Source organism: Salvelinus namaycush, chromosome 7, assembly GCF_016432855.1.
Source record: "Salvelinus namaycush isolate Seneca chromosome 7, SaNama_1.0, whole genome shotgun sequence".
Classification (NCBI taxonomy): domain Eukaryota; kingdom Metazoa; phylum Chordata; class Actinopteri; order Salmoniformes; family Salmonidae; genus Salvelinus; species Salvelinus namaycush.
Genome location: NC_052313.1, coordinates 51,626,902 through 51,652,191, shown reverse-complemented (window position 1 = coordinate 51,652,191; position 25,290 = coordinate 51,626,902). Strand labels below are relative to the sequence as shown.

General features: G+C 47.9%; 1 protein-coding gene across 1 annotated transcript; it reads right to left on the bottom strand.

The window, feature by feature from the left end:
* Positions 1-249: 249 nt before the first annotated feature.
* Positions 250-24,175, bottom strand: LOC120051395 (eukaryotic translation initiation factor 5B-like). Its single transcript, XM_038998237.1, has 22 exons — positions 24,062-24,175; positions 17,762-17,884; positions 17,540-17,606; positions 14,236-15,004; positions 13,518-13,732; positions 13,146-13,395; positions 12,962-13,048; positions 12,753-12,824; positions 12,344-12,645; positions 12,003-12,221; positions 11,277-11,344; positions 11,049-11,190; positions 10,666-10,797; positions 9,976-10,158; positions 9,608-9,769; positions 7,946-8,077; positions 7,197-7,328; positions 7,019-7,095; positions 6,723-6,887; positions 2,000-2,138; positions 1,724-1,885; positions 250-1,489 (listed from the first exon to the last, which is right to left on the bottom strand). Exons 1-22 carry the CDS (start codon positions 24,094-24,096, stop codon positions 1,382-1,384), a joined length of 3,741 nt encoding a protein of 1,246 aa, XP_038854165.1. The 5' UTR covers positions 24,097-24,175; the 3' UTR covers positions 250-1,381.
* Positions 24,176-25,290: the final 1,115 nt, after the last annotated feature.

Genomic DNA, 25,290 nt, shown 5'->3' with positions numbered 1-25,290 from the left:
ATTTGCTGTGCACTATAACTGTATAGAGTCGCATGAAAGAAAAACGACTTAACAAATACAGCCATCCACCCATTCTGCAGAAATTGATGAAATTTCATGATTTAAGTTATTGGGGAAAAAAAATCAGGGAACAGGGGAACTCGACCTCACTAATAACAGCATATGAAACCAGGGGAACTCGACCTCACTAATAACAGCATATGAAACCAGGGGAACTCGACCTCACTAATAACAGCATATGAAACCAGGGGAAGTAGCACTTCATATTTATTTTTCATAGAATTGAATTCAATGCATATTCCAGTCATACCATTATCCAAAATATACAACAAGGCAGAGGGGGTAGAGTTTGCGACTTCTATAAATATGTCTTTATTGATGTAGATTTTTTATTATCTTTTACATTTTGAACTCAAGTAGAGAGGAGAGGGACCGCCTAGTTTGTCACCTAGTTCATTCATGGTAAAAAACGTCCGTAAGCACCAGTCGAACTGCGCTGACAGGGGGGCTGGTGATGGGTGGTGGTGATGTCAGAGAGGGAGGGGCTTTTTAAAAGGACCATAAAATAACTGCATTCAAGAAAAGAGAAAACACTGACAAGGTCGTATTATTCAGACGTCTAAAACTTCTGGTAAGAATGCCTCCCCTCTCCCCTCTTCTAATTGGCTCAGGCCTTTGGCGCACAGCTCCCCTTGATCCGTGATAGATATAAAGAGTTCAGCAAACTAGCCTCCATGTTGGCAACCAACGTGTCATAACAATAAGGTTCTCATTTGCATTCTCAGTGGAATGTCATTCTCCTTGCGACTTCCGGTGCCAACATGGCACCCACGGAAACTTGTCAAACCCAGTTTGCTGAATTCTGTAGATCTGTGGTTCCGGTGACGCCTGACCCAGCGTTCTTCACTCCCACTCGCCCCCTCTCCTGTCTCACCCCAGCCTGAACACCAGAGTGATTACAGGGGGCAGGACTCCAGCAGCAGACGGATGTGGAGAGTGAGAGAGAGAGGCAAAATGAAAAACAAAACTCAAGATGATTCCAAACAACAGGCAGGTTGGAATAGTGTGTGTGTCAATGCTGTCTAAACTGTCACTGTTAACAACAGCAGGAAATAGTTTGGTTTCTCACAGAAAAACACTGTTTCCCCTCTAAAAATACACTCCCCCACCCACCAGAGGGGAGGGGATGGGGGAGAGGGGGAAAGTGGGACACTGCACTGCTCCCACCATTTATGGATGTATGCATACTTGGGTGTGATGAACAAGTGTGTGTGTGTGTGTGTGTCTTTGATCAGGTGTCACATGATCAGTGGTGTGTGTGTTTGTGTGTAAGTGTGCTGCGGCCGTCTGAAGACATGAAGGTGTGTGCCCGTTCTTCCGTTCAGATGATTTCAAAAGTCTTCTTGAGCTCCATGATGAGCTGCCAGTCAGATTTGCCCATCTCGTCTCTGAACCAGTTCTTCAGGGCATCGATGGACGCTCTGGTGATCTGGAGAACAAACAAAAGACCACATTCAGAACTCCTAAGTCTCCCTATTCTCATTATGGTCCACTACTTCTAGTACAGAACCCAACGTTGTTAGAGTTTGGGTACCTGCTGTCAGTACAATGTAACAGTGAGTACTTACAACATCTGATACACTGTATTGACCTGAAAATCCACCACACGGTAATTTGAACATTGCAAAGAAAAGTGTTGCCTTTCTCCTCTCTGTGACTGTACCTTGCTGACGAGGATGTCGGTGGCCTCAAAGTGTCGGCCGAACATCTTGGGTGCCTCTCCGGGGATCGGTTCAATCTTTATACAGATCTCCTGGCCCTTCTTGGCACTGTCCACCATCTTGTGGTTGATCTCAATGCTGGTCACGATGCCAATGTCCACAAACTGACAGGGAGGAAATCAGTGAGATAATATTATTACACCTGTTTCTACATCCTACCAAGATAGAAACAGGTCCCACAAACACACACTGCACTCTACATATACACAGACACTCACCCCCTTGCTGGGCACACAGATTGGGGTTCCCTGTCTGAGGACCCCAGCCTCCACGTTGACTCCCATGACTATGGGGTCTCTAGAGTTGAAGATGAACTGAGGCAGGATCTTCAGCTTAGTGGGGAACACAGCAATGTGTCTGTGGAGAATGACAGAGAAAACTGTTACTACAGCACAAACCTACTGTCCTGTCTGGAAACCTAGCCCAGGCATACCCCACGCCTACTGTCCTGTCTGGAAACCTAGCCCAGGCATACCCCACGCCTACTGTCCTGTCTGGAAACCTAGCCCAGGCATACCCCACGCCTACTGTCCTGTCTGGAAACCTAGCCCAGGCATACCCCACGCCTACTGTCCTGTCTGGAAACCTAGCCCAGGCATACCCCACGCCTACTGTCCTGTCTGGAAACCTAGCCCAGGCATACCCCACGCCTACTGTCCTGTCTGGAAACCTAGCCCAGGCATACCCCACGCCTACTGTCCTGTCTGGAAACCTAGCCCAGGCATACCCCACACCTACTGTTCTGTCTGGAAACCTAGCCCAGGCATACCCTACGTCTACTGTCCTGTCTGGAAACCTAGCCCAGGCATACCCCACACCTACTGTCCTGTCTGGAAACCTAGCCCAGGCATACCCCACGCCTACTGTCCTGTCTGGAAACCTAGCCCAGGCATACCCCACGCCTACTGTCCTGTCTGGAAACCTAGCCCAGGCATACCCCATACCTACTGTCCTGTCTGGAAACCTAGCCCAGGCATACCCCACACCTACTGTCCTGTCTGGAAACCTAGCCCAGGCATACCCCACACCTACTGTCCTGTCTGGAAACCTAGCCCAGGCATACCCCACACCTACTATCCTGTCTGGAAACCTAGCCCAGGCATACCCCACACCTACTGTCCTGTCTGGAAACCTAGCCCAGGCATACCCCACACCTACTGTCCTGTCTGGAAACCTAGCCCAGGCATACCCCACACCTACTGTCCTGTCTGGAAACCTAGCCCAGGCATACCCCACACCTACTGTCCTGTCTGAAAACCTAGCCCAGGCATACCCCACGCCTACTGTCCTGTCTGGAAACCTAGCCCAGGCATACCCCACGCCTACTGTCCTGTCTGGAAACCTAGCCCAGGCATACCCCATACCTACTGTCCTGTCTGGAAACCTAGCCCAGGCATACCCTACGTCTACTGTCCTGTCTGGAAACCTAGCCCAGGCATACCCTACGTCTACTGTCCTGTCTGGAAACCTAGCCCAGGCATACCCCACACCTACTGTCCTGTCTGGAAACCTAGCCCAGGCATACGCCATACCTACTGTCCTATCTGGAAACCTAGCCCAGGCATACCCCACACCTACTGTCCTGTCTGGAAACCTAGCCCAGGCATACCCCATACCTACTGTCCTGTCTGGAAACCTAGCCCAGGCATACCCCACGCCTACTGTCCTGTCTGGAAACCTAGCCCAGGCATACCCCATACCTACTGTCCTGTCTGGAAACCTAGCCCAGGCATACCCCACACCTACTGTTCTGTCTGGAAACCTAGCCCAGGCATACCCCACGCCTACTGTCCTGTCTGGAAACCTAGCCCAGGCATACCCCACGTCTACTGTCCTGTCTGGAAACCTAGCCCAGGCATAACCCACACCTACTGTTCTGTCTGGAAACCTAGCCCAGGCATAACCCACGCCTACTGTTCTGTCTGGAAACCTAGCCCAGGCATAACCCACGCCTACTGTTCTGTCTGGAAACCTAGCCCAGGCATAACCCACGCCTACTGTTCTGTCTGGAAACCTAGCCCAGGCATACCCCACGCCTACTGTCCTGTCTGGAAACCTAGCCCAGGCATACCCCACGCCTACTGTCCTGTCTGGAAACCTAGCCCAGGCATACCCTACGTCTACTGTCCTGTCTGGAAACCTAGCCCAGGCATACCCCACATCTACTGTCCTGTCTGGAAACCTAGCCCAGGCATACCCCACACCTACTGTCCTGTCTGGAAACCTAGCCCAGGCATAAAACACACCTACTGTCCTGTCTGGAAACCTAGCCCAGGCATACCCCACGCCTACTGTCCTGTCTGGAAACCTAGCCCAGGCTAACCCCACGCCTACTGTCCTGTCTGGAAACCTAGCCCAGGCATAACCCACACCTACTGTTCTGTCTGGAAACCTAGCCCAGGCATAACCCACACCTACTGTCCTGTCTGGAAACCTAGCCCAGGCATAACCCACGCCTACTGTTCTGTCTGGAAACCTAGCCCAGGCATACCCCACGCCTACTGTCCTGTCTGGAAACCTAGCCCAGGCATACCCCACGCCTACTGTCCTGTCTGGAAACCTAGCCCAGGCATACCCTACGTCTACTGTCCTGTCTGGAAACCTAGCCCAGGCATACCCCACGTCTACTGTCCTGTCTGGAAACCTAGCCCAGGCATACCCCACACCTACTGTCCTGTCTGGAAACCTAGCCCAGGCATAAAACACACCTACTGTCCTGTCTGGAAACCTAGCCCAGGCATACCCCACGCCTACTGTCCTCTCTGGAAACCTAGCCCAGGCTAACCCCACGCCTACTGTCCTGTCTGGAAACCTAGCCCAGGCATAACCCACACCTACTGTTCTGTCTGGAAACCTAGCCCAGGCATAACCCACACCTACTGTCCTGTCTGGAAACCTAGCCCAGACATACCCCACACCTACTGTCCTGTCTGGAAACCTAGCCCAGACATACCCCACACCTACTGTCCTGTCTGGAAACCTAGCCCAGGCATACCCCACGCCTACTGTCCTGTCTGGAAACCTAGCCCAGGCATACCCTACGTCTACTGTCCTGTCTGGAAACCTAGCCCAGACATACCCCATACCTACTGTTCTGTCTGGAAACCTAGCCCAGGCATACCCCATACCTACTGTCCTGTCTGGAAACCTAGCCCAGACATACCCCACACCTACTGTCCTGTCTGGAAACCTAGCCCAGACATACCCCACACCTACTGTCCTGTCTGGAAACCTAGCCCAGGCATACCCCACACCTACTGTTCTGTCTGGAAACCTAGCCCAGGCATACCCCACGCCTACTGTCCTGTCTGGAAACCTAGCCCAGACATACCCCACACCTACTGTTCTGTCTGGAAACCTAGCCCAGGCATACCCCACGCCTACTGTCCTGTCTGGAAACCTAGCCCAGGCATAACCCACGCCTACTGTTCTGTCTGGAAACCTAGCCCAGGCATACCCTACGTCTACTGTCCTGTCTGGAAGCCTAGCCCAGGCATACCCCACGCCTACTGTCCTGTCTGGAAACCTAGCCCAGGCATACCCCATGCCTACTGTTCTGTCTGGAAACCTAGCCCAGGCATACCCCACGCCTACTGTCCTGTCTGGAAACCTAGCCCAGGCATACCCTACGTCTACTGTCCTGTCTGGAAACCTAGCCCAGGCATACCCCACACCTACTGTTCTGTCTGGAAACCTAGCCCAGGCATACCCTACGTCTACTGTCCTGTCTGGAAACCTAGCCCAGGCATACCCTACGTCTACTGTTCTGTCTGGAAACCTAGCCCAGGCATACCCCATGCCTACTGTTCTGTCTGGAAACCTAGCCCAGGCATACCCCACGCCTACTGTCCTGTCTGGAAACCTAGCCCAGGCATACCCTACGTCTACTGTCCTGTCTGGAAACCTAGCCCAGGCATACCCCACACCTACTGTTCTGTCTGGAAACCTAGCCCAGGCATACCCTACGTCTACTGTCCTGTCTGGAAACCTAGCCCAGGCATACCCTACGTCTACTGTTCTGTCTGGAAACCTAGCCCAGGCATACCCCACGCCTACTGTCCTGTCTGGAAACCTAGCCCAGGCATACCACACGCCTACTGTTCTGTCTGGAAACCTAGCCCAGGCATACCCCACGCCTACTGTCCTGTCTGGAAACCTAGCCCAGGCATACCCCATACCTACTGTCCTGTCTGGAAACCTAGCCCAGGCATAACCCACACCTACTGTCCTGTCTGGAAACCTAGCCCAGGCATACCCCACGCCTACTGTCCTGTCTGGAAACCTAGCCCAGGCATACCCCACGCCTACTGTCCTGTCTGGAAACCTAGCCCAGGCATACCCCATACCTACTGTCCTGTCTGGAAACCTAGCCCAGGCATACCCCACGCCTACTGTCCTGTCTGGAAACCTAGCCCAGGCATACCCCACGCCTACTGTCCTGTATGGAAACCTAGCCCAGGCATGCCTACTGTCCTGTCTGGAAACCTAGCCCAGGCATAACCCACACCTACTGTCCTGTCTGGAAACCTAGCCCAGGCATACCCCACGCCTACTGTCCTGTCTGGAAACCTAGCCCAGGCATACCCCACGCCTACTGTCCTGTCTGGAAACCTAGCCCAGGCATACCACACGCCTACTGTTCTGTCTGGAAACCTAGCCCAGGCATAACCCACACCTACTGTCCTGTCTGGAAACCTAGCCCAGGCATAACCCACGCCTACTGTCCTGTCTGGAAACCTAGCCCAGGCATAACCCACGCCTACTGTCCTGTCTGGAAACCTAGCCCAGGCATAACCCACACCTACTGTCCTGTCTGGAAACCCATCCAAGGCAGGACAGGTGTAGCCTTCCAATGGGCTGAGTGTGGATCACTTGTGCTATGGCCTATGACAGCAAAACAAAGTTATGGTTGTATCATGCAGTGTGTGTGTGTTCACGTACTTGAACTCGTCCTGCTTGGCCTTCTTGTAGTCCTCTCTGTACTTGGTGAAGGCATCAAACAGGTGGTAGATGATCTCAGCGCTGAACACCCTGACCCCCAGACTATCAGCCATCTCCTGAGAGTCCCTCTCCACCTTCACATCAAACGCCAGGATCGTTGCATACCTACAACAGAACAGCATTGATTTGTTATTGTCCAGTTTACACAGACAGGGTTAATTACGCTGAGACAGTATCCAATCAAACAAATGTATGACAGGGTATAGAAAGGAGAGAAGACAGAAGAGGTCACACACTGTGGGTCATGCTCCAGCATAGTGGAAGCTTTCATCACGTCTTTCTTGTGGACTGGACCGATGTTGATGCCAGCGTACTGTTGGAGGAGACGGAAAAACATGAACATTACAGCACGTTATCTCAATACTATATTGTAGTTTGATACGGTGTGTGTGTGTATATGTGAGTGATACTCACAGGCACTTTGGACACTCGTAGAAACTCGAGCAAGGCTTCCAGGGATCCGAGAGTGGAGGCCTGGACGTACACACCCTTCTCCTCCAGCTTGATGGAGTTCAGAGTCTGTTTCAGCTCCCGCACCAGCTCATCCTGCAGGGGGATCACAACGCAGAGGATCTCAATGCACCGTGTGTGTGTGTGTACTAGTAACTAACTCAGAGATGGACATGTTGCCGTAGGTGGCAGAGGGATCCAGTCTAACACTATTGAGACACAGCCCTGTTTTCATACACAGAAGGGTTTCTTCAACTATGGGTCGGGTTCCAAGTGGGTTGCGAATAATGAGAATACATCCATAATCCCACACTATTTCTTCTTAATTTGGGTCGTTGGAGGACGATTTGGGTCACAGGGTCAATTTCTCATTTGGGTCTCGAGCTGAACATTTTTAAGAACCCCTGATACACAGTACATTATAAACTGGGTGGTTCGAGCTCTGAATGCTGATTGTCCGAAAGCTGTGGTATATCAGACCATATACCCAGGGTATGACAAAACATTTATTTTTACTGTTCTAATTACGTTGGTAACCAGTTTATAATAGCAATAAGGCACCTCAAGGGTTTCTGGTATATTGCCAATATACCACGGCTTAGGGCTGTATCCAGGCAATTTGCGTTGTGTCGGGCATAAGAACAGCCCTTAGCCGTACATTGGCCATATACCACACCCCCCCGGGCCTTACTGCTTAAATGTGCCAGTCTCACCCTGAGCACGGCCACCTCATCCTCCTTGTGGGCCACCAGCAGGGGGAGCCCTGCCAGGGTCTTCTCCAGGTCTTTCCCCAGGATCTTCACTCCCTGGGCCGTACACACCTCCTTATGCTTCTCATACTGGTTCTAAAGAGGATCAGGGGGTCAGATCATTCATTAATACTACCTAGTGGTTCTAAAGAGGACAGGGGGTCAGATCATTCATTAATACTACCTAGTGGTTCTAAAGAGGATCAGGGGGTCAGATCATTCATTAATACTACCTAGTGGTTCTAAAGAGGACAGGGGGTCAGATCATTCATTAATACTACCTAGTGGTTCTAAAGAGGACAGGGGGTCAGATCATTCATTAATACTACCTAGTGGTTCTAAAGAGGACAGGGGGTCAGATCATTCATTAATACTACCTACTGGTTCTAAAGAGGACAGGGGGTCAGATCATTCATTAATACTACCTACTGGTTCTAAAGAGGACAGGGGGTCAGATCATTCATTAATACTACCTACTGGTTCTAAAGAGGACAGGGGGTCAGATCATTCATTAATACTACCTACTGGTTCTAAAGAGGACAGGGGGTCAGATCATTCATTAATACTACCTACTGGTTCTAAAGAGGACAGGGGGTCAGATCATTCATTAATACTACCTACTGGTTCTAAAGAGGACAGGGGCTCAGATCATTCATTAATACTACCTAGTGGTTCTAAAGAGGACAGGGGGTCAGATCATTCATTAATACTACCTACTGGTTCTAAAGAGGACAGGGGGTCAGATCATTCATTAATACTACCTACTGGTTCTAAAGAGGACAGGGGGTCAGATCATTCATTAATACTACCTAGTGGTTCTAAAGAGGACAGGGGGTCAGATCATTCATTAATACTACCTAGTGGTTCTAAAGAGGACAGGGGGTCAGATCATTCATTAATACTACCTAGTGGTACTAAAGAGGACAGGGGGTCAGATCATTCATTAATACTACCTACTGGTTCTAAAGAGGACAGGGGCTCAGATCATTCATTAATACTACCTAGTGGTTCTAAAGAGGACAGGGGGTCAGATCATTCATTAATACTACCTACTGGTTCTAAAGAGGACAGGGGGTCAGATCATTCATTAATACTACCTACTGGTTCTAAAGAGGACAGGGGGTCAGATCATTCATTAATACTACCTACTGGTTCTAAAGAGGACAGGGGCTCAGATCATTCATTCATACTACACACAGATCATCATTATGGGGCCAATAATTTTTTTAAAGGTTTTATTGTCACATACACCAGATAGGTGCAGTGAAATGTGTTGTTTTACAGGGTCAGCCATAGTAGTACGGCGCCCCTTGCTCAAAGGCACAGACAGATTTTACACGTTGTCGGCTCGGGTATTCGAACCAGCGACTTTTCGGTTACTGGCCCAATGCTCTAACCGCTAGGCTACCTGCTGCTAATTCTAACTTCCACCGCCAAAGTATCGCTTAGTCTGCTATTGACAGTGAATTATTTAGTGAAAATGAGACATGGAAATGGAAGTTAGGATTAACCCCTAGCCAAGTCATGGACAGCATGACATTCCGTTGAAACCAGGTCATAACTGTTTGCTGCTCCTACAAGTGCTCTTTAATAAAGAAAGGCCCAACATAAACATTTCCTCCAGACCTTGACCCTGAGCTCCTTCATGGGTGGAGGCAGCAGCAGCCCCCTGATCTGGGTGACGATGGGTCCCTCCACCCCCGGGACGATGATGGTCATGCCCTCCCGGAGAACCCCGTTGATCAGGATCACGTCTATAGTGGTGCCCATACCAGGCAGGGCTTTCACCTGAGGATGGACAGGGACACATCTTGAGTTTAATACAACATTAAGTGTTAGATGACGCAACGGTAATGACACTGACGTAACGGTAGTGTGACTGGTGTAACGGAAACGACCCTAAAATAACAGCAATCTAACCGTGACAACAACAGGGAGGATTATTCTTCCTCGTCCCCATAAACTGTGACCGTAATGTAGTAATTGTCCCTCACCTCCATGACCTGCGCCCTGAGCTCGTCGCAGTGTGCCAGGCGTCGTGCCAGCATGGTCTGGGTGAGCTCCACCAGCAGAGCGATCAGGTTGCCCATGCCGTCCCCGGAGTGGGCCGACGTGGGCACCAGAGACACAAAGGTCCTAGGGTCCTTGTTCTCATGGAAGAGGGCTGCGTTCAGACCCTGTACGAATACACAAGACAGACATTAAATCAAATCCAAGTTCATTGGTCGCATACGCAGAATTGTAGATGTTAAGATGCAGTGAAATGCTTATGTTTCTAGCTCTACAAGTGAAGTACTGTCTAACACAATAACAACATACGAATGAAATGAAGAAATATCAGAACGAGCAATGTCAGAGACCAGAATATAAATATATGTATACACATATAATAGTGTGTATACAGTATGGACAGTATATCAATAGAAAAGGTTTGTACAGCAGTAGTTATATAACACACCTTTTCTATTAATGAATCTCTACTGAATACAGTATATACATATGAAGTGGGTAAAACAGTAGGTAAACATCATTAAAGTGACTAGTGTTCCATGTTTATGTACATTGGGCAGCAGTCTCTAAGATGCAGGGTCACTCAGGGTTCACACAATAGGTGCATCGCAATAGTGAAAAGTGCTGTCAACTCCAAAACTCTTTCCCCCTCCTTTGTTCATATAGTTAGTGACCTGCTGGGCGAACTCCACGATGACAGCTTTGGCCCTCTCGTCAAACTCATCCTTGGTGTTCTTCTTCTGCTTCTTCAGTGTGGCCACCACGTCTGTGTCCGGACTCTTCTTCCAGTCGTACAGACGGTCAATCTGGAGAAGACATAGAAATGGAACGAATAGAAGGGACAAAAATACACATCATGTCACATGGATGGGGAACCAATTAACTACTAGTGCAAAAAAAAGACTTCCGCAAGCTATTGTAACCTGGTAGCTTTATTCCCAGTGAATTGTGGGCCATTGAGTGCCTTTAATACATGCAAGTCCTCTACTAGACATCTATCTATCCATCTATCCATCCCAGAGGTAAGCTATGAGCATGTCTGACCAGACAGACTGACCTTGTTAAGTGCTACAATGAAGGGACACTTCTTCTCCTTGAGCAGGTTGATGGACTCCAGGGTCTGAGGCTCCAGGCCGTGCATGATGTCCACCACCAGGATGGCTATGTCACACAGAGAGCTGCCCCGGTTCCTCAGATTACTGGACACACAGACAGATGGAGCGAGATGTAGTCAGACCAACACATTTAGGGCAGTGGACACACATTTTCCTGAATGAGGGTTTACCTGAAAGACTCGTGGCCTGGGGTGTCGATGATCAGCATTCCTGGGATTTTAATGGCCTCGTTGTTGAACTGAAGAGGAAACAATGAAATGATTAAAGAGCCATTAAACACCAACTATCTATTCAAATCCAATGCCCTACATACACTGACTGTACAAAACATTCGGAACACCTGCTTTTTCCATGACAGACTGACCAGATGAATCCAGGTGAAAGCTGTGATCCCTTATTGATGTCACTTGTTAAATCCAATTCAATCAGTGTCGATGAAGGTGAGGAGACAGTTTAAAGAAGGATTTTTAAGCATTGAGACATGGATTGTGTATGTGTGTGCCATTCAGAGGGTGAATGGAAAAGACAAAAGATTTAAGTGCCTTTGAACGGGGCATGGTAGTAGGTGTCAGGCGCACCGGTTTGAGTGTGTCAAGAACTGCAACGCTGCTGTGTCTTTCACGTTCAACAGTTTCCCGTGTGTATCAAGAATGGTCCACCACCGAAAGGCCATACAGCCAACTTGACAACTGTGAAGCATAGGAGTCAACATGGGCCAGCATCCCTGTGGAACGCTTTTGACACCTTGTAGAGTCCATGCCCCAACGAATTGAGACTGTACTGAGGGAAAAAGGGGGTACAACTTAATATTAGGAAGGTGTTCCTAATGTTTTGTACACTCAGTGTTCAGTGTATGACTGGGTCTGAGCTGAAGGGAGAGGTGCAGCAGTACTCACGTTCTTCACCATCTTGGTCTGCTCTACGATGGCCTCCAGCGGTACGTTAGTGGCTCCGATCTGTTGGGTGATCCCTCCTGCCTCTCCGTCCTGTACGTGTGTATGCCGCAGCTTGTCCAGGATCTTGGTCTTGCCTGTGTCTACGTGGCCCAGTACACAGACGACGGGGGAGCGGAGCTTGTCCAGGTTTATGTTCTTTATGTTCTCTGCTCGCCGTTTCTACACAGGAGGAGCACAGAGAGAACAACATTAGACTTCTCTACCGTTTAACAATGTTGACGGGATGTGTGTGTGTGTGTGTGTGTGTGTGTGTGTGTGTGTGTGTATATGTGTGAGACTACCTCAATACGCTTCTTGGCCTTGTTGTAGATCCGCTCCTCTTTAGTGCGATCGTCATCGGAGTCGCTGTCACTACTGGACTCTGAGCTCTCCTTCCCTCCCTTCCTCTTAGTGGCTGGGGCCTGCTGCGGTGTGTGAGGCTGACTCTCCTTCTCCTCCTCCTCCTCACTGTCCTCCTCTTCGTCATCCTCTTCCTCCTCGTCCTCTTCCTCCTCGTCCTCCTCTTCCTCCGGCTGTGACGAGGGTTTCTGTTGGGGCTGCTTTGGCGTCTCTGGCTTCACCTCAATGTGGACCGTCTTCAGCTCTGTAGAGGGAGAAGAGACGTTATGTGAGGTGTAAGCGCGGAGAAAATTCCACCAAGCCTTTGGGAGAGTGCCATATTGCTAAAACCTAAAGTCTGTCCTGTCTTACCTTTGTCCTGATCGATGGCCTCAGCGATAGCCTCCCAGTCATCAACTGCAGACTCAGCTTTCTGCTCTACCTCTGGGGGGAGGGACAAGAAGACATGACACAAAATGTGACTGAGGCAATGAAAGTTGTCTGGCGTTACACCCAGATCTGGACAACAAGCGGAGGACATTAAGGCAGGCTCCATCTCCGAGATCTATGGTCCATTTTACCTGCTGCTACTTCAGGAGTTTCCACCGCCATCGGTGAGATGATTAGCTCTGCCGTCTCCGACGTGGGTGACATGACCTCTGAGATCTCTGACAGGGAAGAGGAGGAATGAGGGATGAGGCACAAACAAATAGATAGATGATTTTGCAGTTGGACATGTTGATGTGGATTGGAAGACGCTGTTACCTTCAGGGGTCTGTGCTTGTTGGGGCTTCTTTTTCCTCTTGTCTCCGTACACTGGCTTCTTCTTTGGCACCGAGTCGTCTTTGGATGGCACTTCAATACCCTGGGCCTTCAGGAGTTCAAGTGTGGCCTCAGCCCTGGCCCGGGCCTCTTTCTGGGCTTTGGTCAGCAGTTTGCCCTCCTTCTTCAGCCTCTCCTTCCTCTCTTTCTCCTTCTGTTTCTTCTTCTCCTTGCGCTCCTGTTCCAGACGCTCCTGTAGGTGTTACATTGAAGAGGTCAGTTGGTAAGAGGTCAGTGTGTGTGTGTGTGTGTGTGTGTGTGTGTGTGTGTATACACACAGTGTGTGTGTGTGTGTATATGTGTGTGTGCTTAAACCTGCTCCAGTCTCTGAGCCTCCTGCTCTTCCAGGCGACGCAGGTTCTCTTCTTCCTCCTTCTTGGCGCGCTCCTCTTCCTCCTTCATGTGCGCCAGAGCCTCCTGCATGGCCTTCACTGTGGCCTTGCTGGGTCCCTTCTTCTTCTCCTCTTTCTCCTTCTCCCCCTTCTTCTTCTTCTTGTCTTTCTTGCCCTTCTTGTCTCCCCCTTCCTCTTCTGAAGTAACACAAAACCCCAGACAGAAATCAGTAACTATGCAAGCCATTTCTACATTTTGGACTAATTGCATGTAACTACACAGTAACGCCACTTTTAACTACTTTGAAAACATTACCATTGGGTTCATTCATTGTTTCCACCACCGCATCGGCAGCTAATGGGTACAGAATTAAGATGAGTAGACTTCTACTATTGTAACTACTACTATTGTACACATTAACACGTGTATTACTATGTATTATGGATCCCCATTAGCTGCTCATCCTGGGGTCCAGCAAAATTAAGGCATGTAACAAGCTACCTTGAAGCAGAAATCTGTTTGTTTCCTTCCCTTACCATTAATTGCTTCAAGCACCTCATCGGCAGCTAATGGGTACAGATAAGCATTTACACATTCTTAAAACGAAAGTAGTTCCTACATGGCATATGGGCAACTAATTGTAAAGTGTTGCCGTTTAGACTGTGGAATGGATACAATATAAACCAATTGTAAATCTCACCCTCTCCTTGAGGATCAGCCCCTTCCTGATCTTCAATCTCTGCTGCTGCCTCCGTCTCTGCTGCTGGGGCTGCTGCTGGGGTTGGGGCCGCTGCTGGGGCTGCTGCTGGGGTTGGGGCCGCTGCTGGGGCCACCGCTGGCTCACTCTTCTTCACTACCTCTTTCTCTTTCTTAGGCACTGCTGCAACCTCAATACTCCCCTCTTTCTCCTCCTCCTTCTCCTTCTGCTTCTTCAGCTTAGCCCTGTCCTCCTCTTTCTTCTTGCGGTCTCTCTCCTTCTTCTCTGCCTTCTTCTGAGCTGCCGTCTTCATCTTGAAGGTTCCCTCCTCCTCTTCCTCACTGTCTGCCTTGGCTTTGCCCTTCTTCTTCTTGCCTTTCTTTCCGGCCTGCGACGCGTCCACCGAGTCGTCATCATCTGAATCATCCTCCCCTCCCCCCTCTCCTTTCCTCGCACCTCCATCGTCATCCTCCTCTTCCTCGTCCGAGGCCTCCTTGCGGCCTCCCTTCTTCCCTGCCTTGGGTTTCCTCCGGGTCCGTGAGGCGTCGTCCTCAGAGTCTGAGCCAGCAGCAGCAGCAGCGGGGGCAGCAGACGTCTTCTTGTCCTTCTGCTTGTCTTCGTTTTCCACGTCACCCGTACCCGAAACCTCTTCGTCGTCCCCCCCGTCATCCTCCAGGCTGGCTCGCTTGCCCTTCCGCGTCTTCTTCTTCTCCGCTTTGGTGGGCGGTGGGGGCTCGGCGGCACTCTCCGGCTCGTCTGTGGCGTCTGGTTTCTGTGGATTGCGGAAGTGATGAGTGCTCCATAGAAGCATGTGCTTTGCCAGACTGGGTCATTACATTAGCATATTAGCATTTGGCTATAGCCTGGTGCAGGGTCATTACATAAGCAGATTAGCATTGGGCTATTAGCCCAGGGTTTCCGGTTAGAAAATGCGGCGCCAGACATGACTGAACCCATAGGACTATGCATTGGGTGCATACCCTGACTAGGCGTCCACCCACGTGCTCAGAATAACAGTCATCACATGTAGATGATGGTAATTCATTTGAACAGAACAGGTCCAGGATGCAGTGACCTGTGTCCTTCTTACCGCGCACTTTGAAGACGTTAGAATAACTGTCCACATGAACTTTTCCTCAGCCAACAAGACGAGTGACTAACAGCAAAAATAGGCGGAGAGTTTCAAGTTTGGGGAAGCTATTTTTCCCAGGAAAAATGCACCTAATAATAATAAAGCATTCCATGAATCATCGCATTAGCAGATTTATGTAAGATAACGTACTATTCTTAAGGAGTAAATCAGACAGTCAACATTTTGATTAATAATATAACCCAATCACAGTTCGCAAAAAAGACTGTTCAATGCGAGGCGGAGCGAGTATAGCGTAGAGGCCTAGGCTATATCAGATACCTTTTTTCTTTCTGTGCGCGTAAAAAAATGTGGCCTTTTATAAAAACACATTTCATGCAATTCTACTACACTTTATATGACTGCAGACATTAGCAGAATTTTTTTTGAAATGACAAATGACAGGGTAGCCTACTCTGCTGACACTGACAAACAGACCAATGAAACCACGTTGTCCATATAATAGGTCTACCAGAAGGGGTGACAGAATCTAAACTGGAGGAGGAAATTATAGTCCAAAAACAAACTTTTAAGTGACACTGACACGACAATGATAAAGAGTGAATATGAGCAAAGCACACTCAACGGGGATATGGCCGATGCTCTCTGCTGGTGCCAATAAGATAGTCTACGGGCCTACGGTTGTACGCTCAATTGAGTTGAGAATTTACAGATAAGAGTCTTTTCATTGTCTTCTCTTTACAGCAATAGCCATGCTTCTTTCCAAACTATGTTTTCCCATGATTGAATTTCGAAATATTCCGACATGCCTGGCTGGGCCTCTTTTCATTGACAGTCATAACTCAACAATAATCTAGTTGGCATTTGCCACGTGTGCTGCCCAAATTCCACGTGCTGCCTTTCCTTCCAACTGTAGGCAACGGGATTTAAAACAATCCACAACTTATATAATTTTTTAAGTCTAGGGGAAGCTAATGATCCTCTGTGGCCAAATCATGCTTAGTAGCCTATTTTGAATGATTTCATTTATTTCTGTATAGACAGGAGTAGGCTAATTAGGATATATCATTTTGGCAATTTAATTAAATTTACTTAGGGAAACCTTAGCATCCCCTAGCCTTATCACTGTGCATGAGCCTGTCAATCTACTACCCCCCATAGTAGAAAAGTTGACCTATTCTATTGTACAGTTTGTTGAGATAGAAAGAGCCCAAACAGACTCTGGGACAGTTGTAGAACGATAGATCCCAAATTCATACAACCAGTAGGCCTCAGATACATAAAACATACTTTAAAAAGCAACGAGTCGGACGCAACAGATCAGAACATTTAGCTTAAGTGTTTAAAAAAATATGATTTTTTAAGATTATTAAGTCAGCAATGTGCACAAGGCAGTAGGCGGGAATGCGCATTTGGCTACCAGACAATGAAAGAAAGTTGATAACCAATAGAAAATAAGAGAAATAGTCTATAGTCTGTATAACATATTTTCCTCCACGGATATGGTCGGATTCTGCCTAGTCTACATTGAAGCAAGGTAAAACACGCCTCATAATATGTAGTAAAACGTTGAGGTTTCAAACTATTAAGTAGCTATACGTTTTCAAAAGGCTTACTGCCTCCAGCTCATTGCAAAGTGGTGTGTGAAGCCTGATGAAGCCTGCCGTCCGTTTCCTGTGCATTTGAATGACGAATGGGAAGCACGCTTCAATTACCAGTAGAGAAATAAAATAATAGCAGGTATTTTTAATCGTGGCCACAAAAATGTTTTCAACACACGATTGCATTTACAATTGTTGTGCAATGATTGGGCTTATAAAAGCTCTGTCTGACAGATTTTCCTGGTTAAAGGCTCAGTATCTGTATGCTGTGCACATGTGATTAAGAAGATACATAACGAATATACACAAGCGGCAATTTGATTACACTAAATTATGCTAATTAACCCATAGAAAGAATAAGCATGAACGGTCAAATGTATTTACATCAATTGGTATTTCCGTCAATAGGCTAAAATGCATGATCAGCTTTTCTAATGTATTTGTTTAAGCCGGCTATTACTGAAACCCTGTTATAGCCTAGTATAGGGGCATTATATATGCAGATTAGCACTGGGCAATAACCTGGTATAGGATCATTACATATGCAGATTAGCATTGGGCTATCGCCTGGTATTAGGTCATTACATATGAAGATTAGCCTATGGCTACACTTCACCTTGCTGCCTTTAGCTCCTGTGGTTTCAAGACACAGTTCCTCCAGCTCCTTCAGGATGTCGTCTTCACTGTTAAAGATCAAATCATTATGATCAATACACAGTAGGCTGCAAAGTCCAAGGCAAGTTTAGAAATATTTCCATCCAGCAGTTGGTTCTTATTTCCTTAGTTATTTTAAAATGGAGCGTTCATTACTGTCGAAGAGAGAGAAATAAAGACTTACTCAAAATCGTCTTTCTTTTTGTCTTTCTTCTTCTTGGCCTTTCCTTTCCCTTGCTCCTTGGAGGCTCCCACTCCTTCGATTTCTGCTGCTAGGGCGTCAAGGTCGATGCCATCGTCTTTGGCACTGAAACAAAGTCATGCAAATCACATATGACGCACATTACACATGGTAAAAGACAGCATTATCAAGCATAGCTGGGAACCACATGCTTCTCCATGCAGATTTCTGCCATATGCTATGTCACAAAAAAATACAGGCTTACAGGCTGACTACACCGCTCGCGTCGCATGAGCGAGCATGCAACATAAATGTAGAAATCTATGTTTGTCAATTATTGCACCAACATTGCTCACATGCGCCAACAAGTGTCTGCGTTGTCAAGGGATAAAATAGAAGTAAGTTCTATTTGTGACGCAGATCGCGCTGCAACTCCTGCCTCTCCCATCTCCTCCTTGGTTTATACACTGCTCAAAAAAATAAAGGGAACACTTAAACAACACAATGTAACTCCAAGTCAATCACACTTCTGTGAAATCAAACTGTCCACTTAGGAAGCAACACTGATTGACAATAAATTTCACATGCTGTTGTGCAAATGGAATAGACAAAAGGTGGAAATTATAGGCAATTAGCAAGACACCCCCAATAAAGGACTGGTTCTGCAGGTGGTGACCACAGACCACTTCTCAGTTCCTATGCTTCCTGGCTGATGTTTTGGTCACTTTTGAATGCTGGCGGTGCTTTCACTCTAGTGGTAGCATGAGACGGAGTCTACAACCCACACAAGTGGCTCAGGTAGTGCAGCTCATCCAGGATGGCACATCAATGCGAGCTGTGGCAAGAAGGTTTGCTGTGTCTGTCAGCGTAGTGTCCAGAGCATGGAGGCGCTACCAGGAGACAGGCCAGTACATCAGGAGACGTGGAGGAGGCCGTAGGAGGGCAACAACCCAGCAGCAGGACCGCTACCTCCGCCTTTGTGCAAGGAGGAGCACTGCCAGAATCCTGCAAAATGACCTCCAGCAGGCCACAAATGTGCATGTGTCAGCATATGGTCTCACAAGGGGTCTGAGGATCTCATCTCGGTACCTAATGGCAGTCAGGCTACCTCTGGCGAGCACATGGAGGGCTGTGCGGCCCCACAAAGAAATGCCACCCCACACCATGACTGACCCACCGCCAAACCGGTCATGCTGGAGGATGTTGCAGGCAGCAGAACGTTCTCCACGGCGTCTCCAGACTCTGTCACGTCTGTCACAGGTGCTCATGTGCTCAGTGTGAACCTGCTTTCATCTGTGAAGAGCACAGGGTGCCAGTGGCGAATTTGCCAATCTTGGTGTTCTCTGGCAAATGCCAAACGTCCTGCACGGTGTTGGGCTGTAAGCACAACCCCCACCTGTGGACGTCGGGCCCTCATACCACCCTCATGGAGTCTGTTTCTGACCGTTTGAGCAGACACATGCACATTTGTGGCCTGCTGGAGGTCATTTTGCAGGGCTCTGGCAGTGCTCCACCTGCTCCTCCTTGCACAAAGGCGGAGGTAGCGGTCCTGCTGCTGGGTTGTTGCCCTCCTACGGCCTCCTCCACGTCTCCTGATGTACTGGCCTGTCTCCTGGTAGCGCCTCCATGCTCTGGACACTACGCTGACAGACACAGCAAACCTTCTTGCCACAGCTCGCATTGATGTGCAATCCTGGATGAGCTGCACTACCTGAGCCACTTGTGTGGGTTGTAGACTCCGTCTCATGCTACCGCTAGAGTGAAAGCACCGCCAGCATTCAAAAGTGACCAAAACATCAGCCAGGAAGCATAGGAACTGAGAAGTGGTCTGTGGTCACCACCTGCAGAACCAGTCCTTTATTGGGGGTGTCTTGCTAATTGCCTATAATTTCCACCTTTTGTCTATTCCATTTGCACAACAGCATGTGAAATTTATTGTCAATCAGTGTTGCTTCCTAAGTGGACAGTTTGATTTCACAGAAGTGTGATTGACTTGGAGTTACATTGTGTTGTTTAAGTGTTCCCTTTATTTTTTTGAGCAGTGTAGAAGCAGGAACCCACGTGCCATCTCCTCATTGGTTATACCCACGTGGGTGACTGAAAGACGAACGAGGTCAGTGGCGGTAATGCACCTAATTTATGAAAGTTGTCAATCGCAATATAAAGTCAAGAGAAGAAAAAGCCTGGAAGGAGGAGAGATGACTAGAAACGATTCGGTTGACCGTTTTATGTGTGGATTGATTGGCGGAGTAGAGAACCTTGTGCATTTCAGGTAAAATAACAACTCAATGTTTACATCCCAGGAAAAATTGACTAGCAACAGCAAGCTAGCTAAAAAGGACAAATTAGATAGCAAGTGCAAGCTAGCTAGCTAAATTGCCATAAATGTTTAATGCTTTTCGATCTGTCCCCAAATTAATATAATTGGTTCAGAGTTTGTTTTGATATTTTAACCTTTGTGTCGTGATCGCGTTTGGTGTGGGGGGACAAAACACATTTATGCACGATGGCGCAGGCGCGTAGCCAGGTTTGGGTTCCATGTTAGCAGCAAAATGATACAAACTAGCAATGAATGTGTGGTATTTCAAATATTTGCAGCCTTGATCAAATTAGCACATTTCACAAATATGATTTTCATATCCAGTCCGACAAAGACAGACCCAGTCAGTCAGTCAGTCCGACAAAGACAGACCCAGTCAGTCAGTCAGTCAGTCCGACAAAGACAGACCCAGTCAGTCAGTCAGTCAGTCCGACAAAGACAGACCCAGTCAGTCAGTCAGTCAGTCCGACAAAGACAGACCCAGTCAGTCAGTCAGTCAGTCCGACAAAGACAGACCCAGTCAGTCAGTCAGTCCGACAGACAAAGACAGACCCAGTCAGTCAGTCAGTCAGTCCGACAGACAAAGACAGACCCAGTCAGTCAGTCAGTCAGTCAGTCAGTCCGACAAAGACAGACCCAGTCAGTCAGTCAGTCCGACAAAGACAGACCCAGTCAGTCAGTCAGTCCGACAAAGACAGACCCAGTCAGTCAGTCAGTCCGACAAAGACAGACCCAGTCAGTCAGTCAGTCCGACAAAGACAGACCCAGTCAGTCCGACAAAGACAGACCCAGTCAGTCAGTCAGTCCGACAAAAACAGACCCAGTCAGTCAGTCAGTCCGACAAAGACAGACCCAGTCAGTCAGTCAGTCAGTCCGACAAAGACAGACCCAGTCAGTCAGTCAGTCAGTCCGACAAAGACAGACCCAGTCAGTCAGTCAGTCAGTCCGACAAAGACAGACCCAGTCAGTCAGTCAGTCAGTCAGTCCGACAAAGACAGACCCAGTCAGTCAGTCAGTCAGTCCGACAAAGACAGACCCAGTCAGTCAGTCAGTCAGTCCGACAAAGACAGACCCAGTCAGTCAGTCAGTCAGTCCGACAGACAAAGACAGACCCAGTCAGTCAGTCAGTCAGTCCGACAGACAAAGACAGACCCAGTCAGTCAGTCAGTCCGACAGACAAAGACAGACCCAGTCAGTCAGTCAGTCCGACAGACAAAGACAGACCCAGTCAGTCAGTCAGTCAGTCAGTCCGACAAAGACAGACCCAGTCAGTCCGACAAAGACAGACCCAGTCAGTCAGTCAGTCCGACAAAGACAGACCCAGTCAGTCAGTCAGTCCGACAAAGACAGACCCAGTCAGTCAGTCAGTCCGACAAAGACAGACCCAGTCAGTCAGTCAGTCCGACAAAGACAGACCCAGTCAGTCAGTCAGTCCGACAAAGACAGACCCAGTCAGTCAGTCAGTCCGACAAAGACAGACCCAGTCAGTCCGACAAAGACAGACCCAGTCAGTCAGTCAGTCCGACAAAAACAGACCCAGTCAGTCAGTCAGTCCGACAAAGACAGACCCAGTCAGTCAGTCAGTCCGACAAAGACAGACCCAGTCAGTCAGTCAGTCCGACAAAGACAGACCCAGTCAGTCAGTCAGTCCGACAAAGACAGACCCAGTCAGTCAGTCAGTCCGACAAAGACAGACCCAGTCAGTCAGTCCGACAAAGACAGACCCAGTCAGTCAGTCCGACAGTCACATCACCATATTTCACCGTTTGATCATTTCACTTTTATATTGTCTTTATATTGTCTTATTTCTCTCTCTTCGACAGTAATGAACGCTCCATTTTAAAATAACTAAGGACCCAGTCAGTCAGTCAGTCCGACAAAGACAGACCCAGTCAGTCAGTCCGACAAAGACAGACCCAGGCAGTCACAGGACACTAAAAAGTCTGTCAACAGAAAATGTTGACAGATTTGAAGGCTTTACTGCAGTCCTAAAATGACTCGCTGGTGGCCACAAATCAACCCTGACAGTGGGAAGTGTGCATCCAACAAGAACAACACCTCCACCTGAATGGCAGCTGCACACTTGACACTGTTACGCCTTCAGTCCAAAAATATGCAATAACTAATTCTAGACCTTCCGTCTTACGTCAGACGGGTGAAGATGAAAACCAAACATGAAAGACAAACAACTTCAGTCCCTAACCTGTAATGACCATTATGAACCTAATGATCATCTCAACTACTAACCATCCACAATCCAACCACAATAACCTTACCTGTAGCAGCACATGGATCTTTCAGACTAAAAGCCCTACGTCTGCTCAGCCTCAGACTTTATACAGAGGGTGAGGCTAGCCTCCTTGCATGCCTGTTGCATCAGCAGTGGAAAGCACCTCTATGTTAGAATGAACAGGGGCCAACCCCGGGTAAAACACACAGGGTGCACAGTGCACACGCCTTTGCCTCTGGGTAATAAAATCATGAAGAAGCAGCTGATAGACAGAATGTTGATGGAGTTATCCTGTTCTATCAATGTTATTCCTTTTACCTGTAATAACTACTATGAATATTGCTTATATACAAGTGCCTTTAGGGTTAGGGGCTAGTGGTTGTTTCTGGACCAGACCTGTAATAGTTGTTGGCTATGGGGAACAGAGAGGACCATAGTTAATCAATCTTTAATATCCTTCCGCCATTGCTGTTCAGCATCATCTTTAGCCCTGGCCTGGTATCGTCTTGACCTCAGCAGAGTTGACTGGAGCAGGAGCAGGCTGCAGATCAGCAGTATACAGTACAAGGGGTGAGAGCTCACCATCACGGCAGGTCAGTCAATATATATCCCTCAATAATCAACATAAATGGCAGCTGCCGCCACCAAGCCAGCACGACACTTAGCCTACTGTCTCTCTGTCTATTATCTGTCAAGGCTCATTCCCACAGTCAAAAGCAGACACCTGGTCATGACTTACAAAGGGTGGATAAGAGTGCCTACTACAAGGAGCGAGTGTAGATTTGTGCACTTGGCAGACAAGCATCCATTGTAGGGCTTTGTCGTAATGAGAAGTGAGTCAGTGTCAATTGACATCTCTATTCAGGAATGTATCATAATTTATGAACAACAACATTGGTTAAGACTTTTGGTCGTAATGCCTAATACTTGGCAATGGAAATAGTATATATATTCTAGCCATTGAGATCAGTATTCTGATTTATTCTGAAGCCCCCCCCCCCCCCCCCCCCCAAACTGAGGACAAGAACAAATCTCTGGGGTATCAATCGCAAATGACCATGTTTACTCACACGGGGACACAGCCATTGGATGGATACTCAAGCCATAGAGGCGACAGTTGGGACAATGAATGAGGGCCCTTTCTGACAGCACAATGAAAAGAAATGCTGTTGCAGGCATGGGGCATAGCCAGGCTGGAGGTCCTCACTTGTGCTGTCAGTGACTCAAAGATTCAGCAATAGTTCGCTGACAATGTCCTCCTAGAATTGCATCATATATAGCTAGTTGTCTGCGTTTCCCGATTAGTGGGCGAGCAAGCTAGCTAAGTTAGATAGCTCACGAGCTAATGGAAATTAACTTCATTATGTGACTGCATGGAGCCTGGCTAGCTAGCTGGTAGTAGGATGCCAATGTAGCTGCATAACATATGCTAGCTAATAGCGAGAATAATCGGTTTCGTGTCTCTGTTGTTCAGCATCAAGTATGTTTATACGAGATAAATTGGTTAATTCATTGTCAATATGAAAGGTAGAAAATAAGTGCGCGAGGATAGCGTTAGCTTATTAATAAGCCCGAGACGGGAGGCCTAGCCAAAGCAACCTGCCGCCACATGAAGCTCATGGCTTCAGTATCATGCTAATGCTAGCCAGCTCAGCCTGTACGACTAGCGTTAGCTAGCTATATTCATAGAAGTCTGTTGCATACATCACAACTTTCTCAAATCGTATGACACACGGGCCACACTATCGTGTACCTGTCATCGCCTGACTTTTTCTGTTTCTTCCCCATTCTCCTTGTTTTTATTTTTATCCACAATGTTCAGCCTCGTTGTTCGCGGATACAGCACATATGGTTGGTCCAATGGGGGTTGGTCACACATCCTGCGCAGTTGCAGAGCATTTTCTATTGCCTGTACTGAAGTGAAGGGCATCTTCACTGCGCAAACTGCGCAGGTATAATGGAGTAGCACATTATTAATATTATTATTATTGTGACAGGTGCAAAGAAATGTGTTGTTTTACAGGGTCAGCCAGTAGTACCGCATTCCAGGGGCAAATTAGGGTTAAGTACCTTGCTCAAGGGTACATCGACAGATTTTTCACCTTATCGGTTCAGGTATTCAAACTAATAACCTTTCAGTTACTGGTCCAACACTAACCGCTAGGCCAAAGAGTTTTATAATCAACCCAAGATAGACAGCAGCATGTCATTTTCAATGAGAGCAAATTAATCAGAGCAAATTAATCATAGTGGGCACTGTGCAAAACAAGCAACCGGTGGGCAGAGCCAAGCACGAGCTAGCGAGATCCTATTGGCACGTTCTAGCATGTATTTGCATATTTCAGTTAGGGAACGCCACTCTGTGAAGTGTGCGTGTGAAATAAGTCAATTGGCATTTCGCCCTTACACTCCTTCTAAACAAAGCTATTTTTTTACATCTTTGACAACGGGTAAAGTCTATAAAACTTAATCTACTCTGTTCGTAACAGATTTTAGTTCTGGGAACAGAAAACTATTGGGATCAAATGTTTCATCGATGACAAAATTTGCAGAATGTCAGCCAAAATCCATATCGCTCCATCTTCCCCCACTGCCCGCCACTGGGCTTCTTCTCATCACTTGTTTTTCAAAGCAGAAGATCACTGGTTGAAGGATGTGGGGGAAGCTAAGTTGTTAGCAGCACACTGACCCCCATTACAGAGGCAGCATTTATTGCACTCCGGAAAAGGATGTAACCTATTTTCTAAAGGGTATATTTAAGAAATAAGGCCAGAGGGGGTATGGTATATGGCCAATATACCACAGCTAAGGGCTGTTCTTAAGCACAACGCAATGCTGAGTGCCTAGATACAGTCCTTAGTCGTGGTATATTGGTCATATATCCCAAACCCCCGAGGTGTATTATTGCTATTATAAACTGGTTACCAGCGTAATTAGATGTTTATGCAGAATTTGTGCTATGGAAATACTTTGTGTGCATAT

What these genes read in the sequence shown, in the direction of transcription:
- LOC120051395 (XM_038998237.1), bottom strand. Translation starts at nt 24,096, where the DNA reads ATGGGGAAGAAACAGAAAAAGTCAGGCGATGACAG. An exon ending in AAAAAGAAAGACGATTTTGA is followed by an intron (nt 17,607 to 17,761) that starts GTAAGTCTTTAT and finishes GATCTTTAACAG; the next exon opens with TGAAGACGACATCCTGAAGG. An exon ending in TCTGTGTGCCCAGCAAGGGG is followed by an intron (nt 1,886 to 1,999) that starts GTGAGTGTCTGT and finishes CCTCCCTGTCAG; the next exon opens with TTTGTGGACATTGGCATCGT.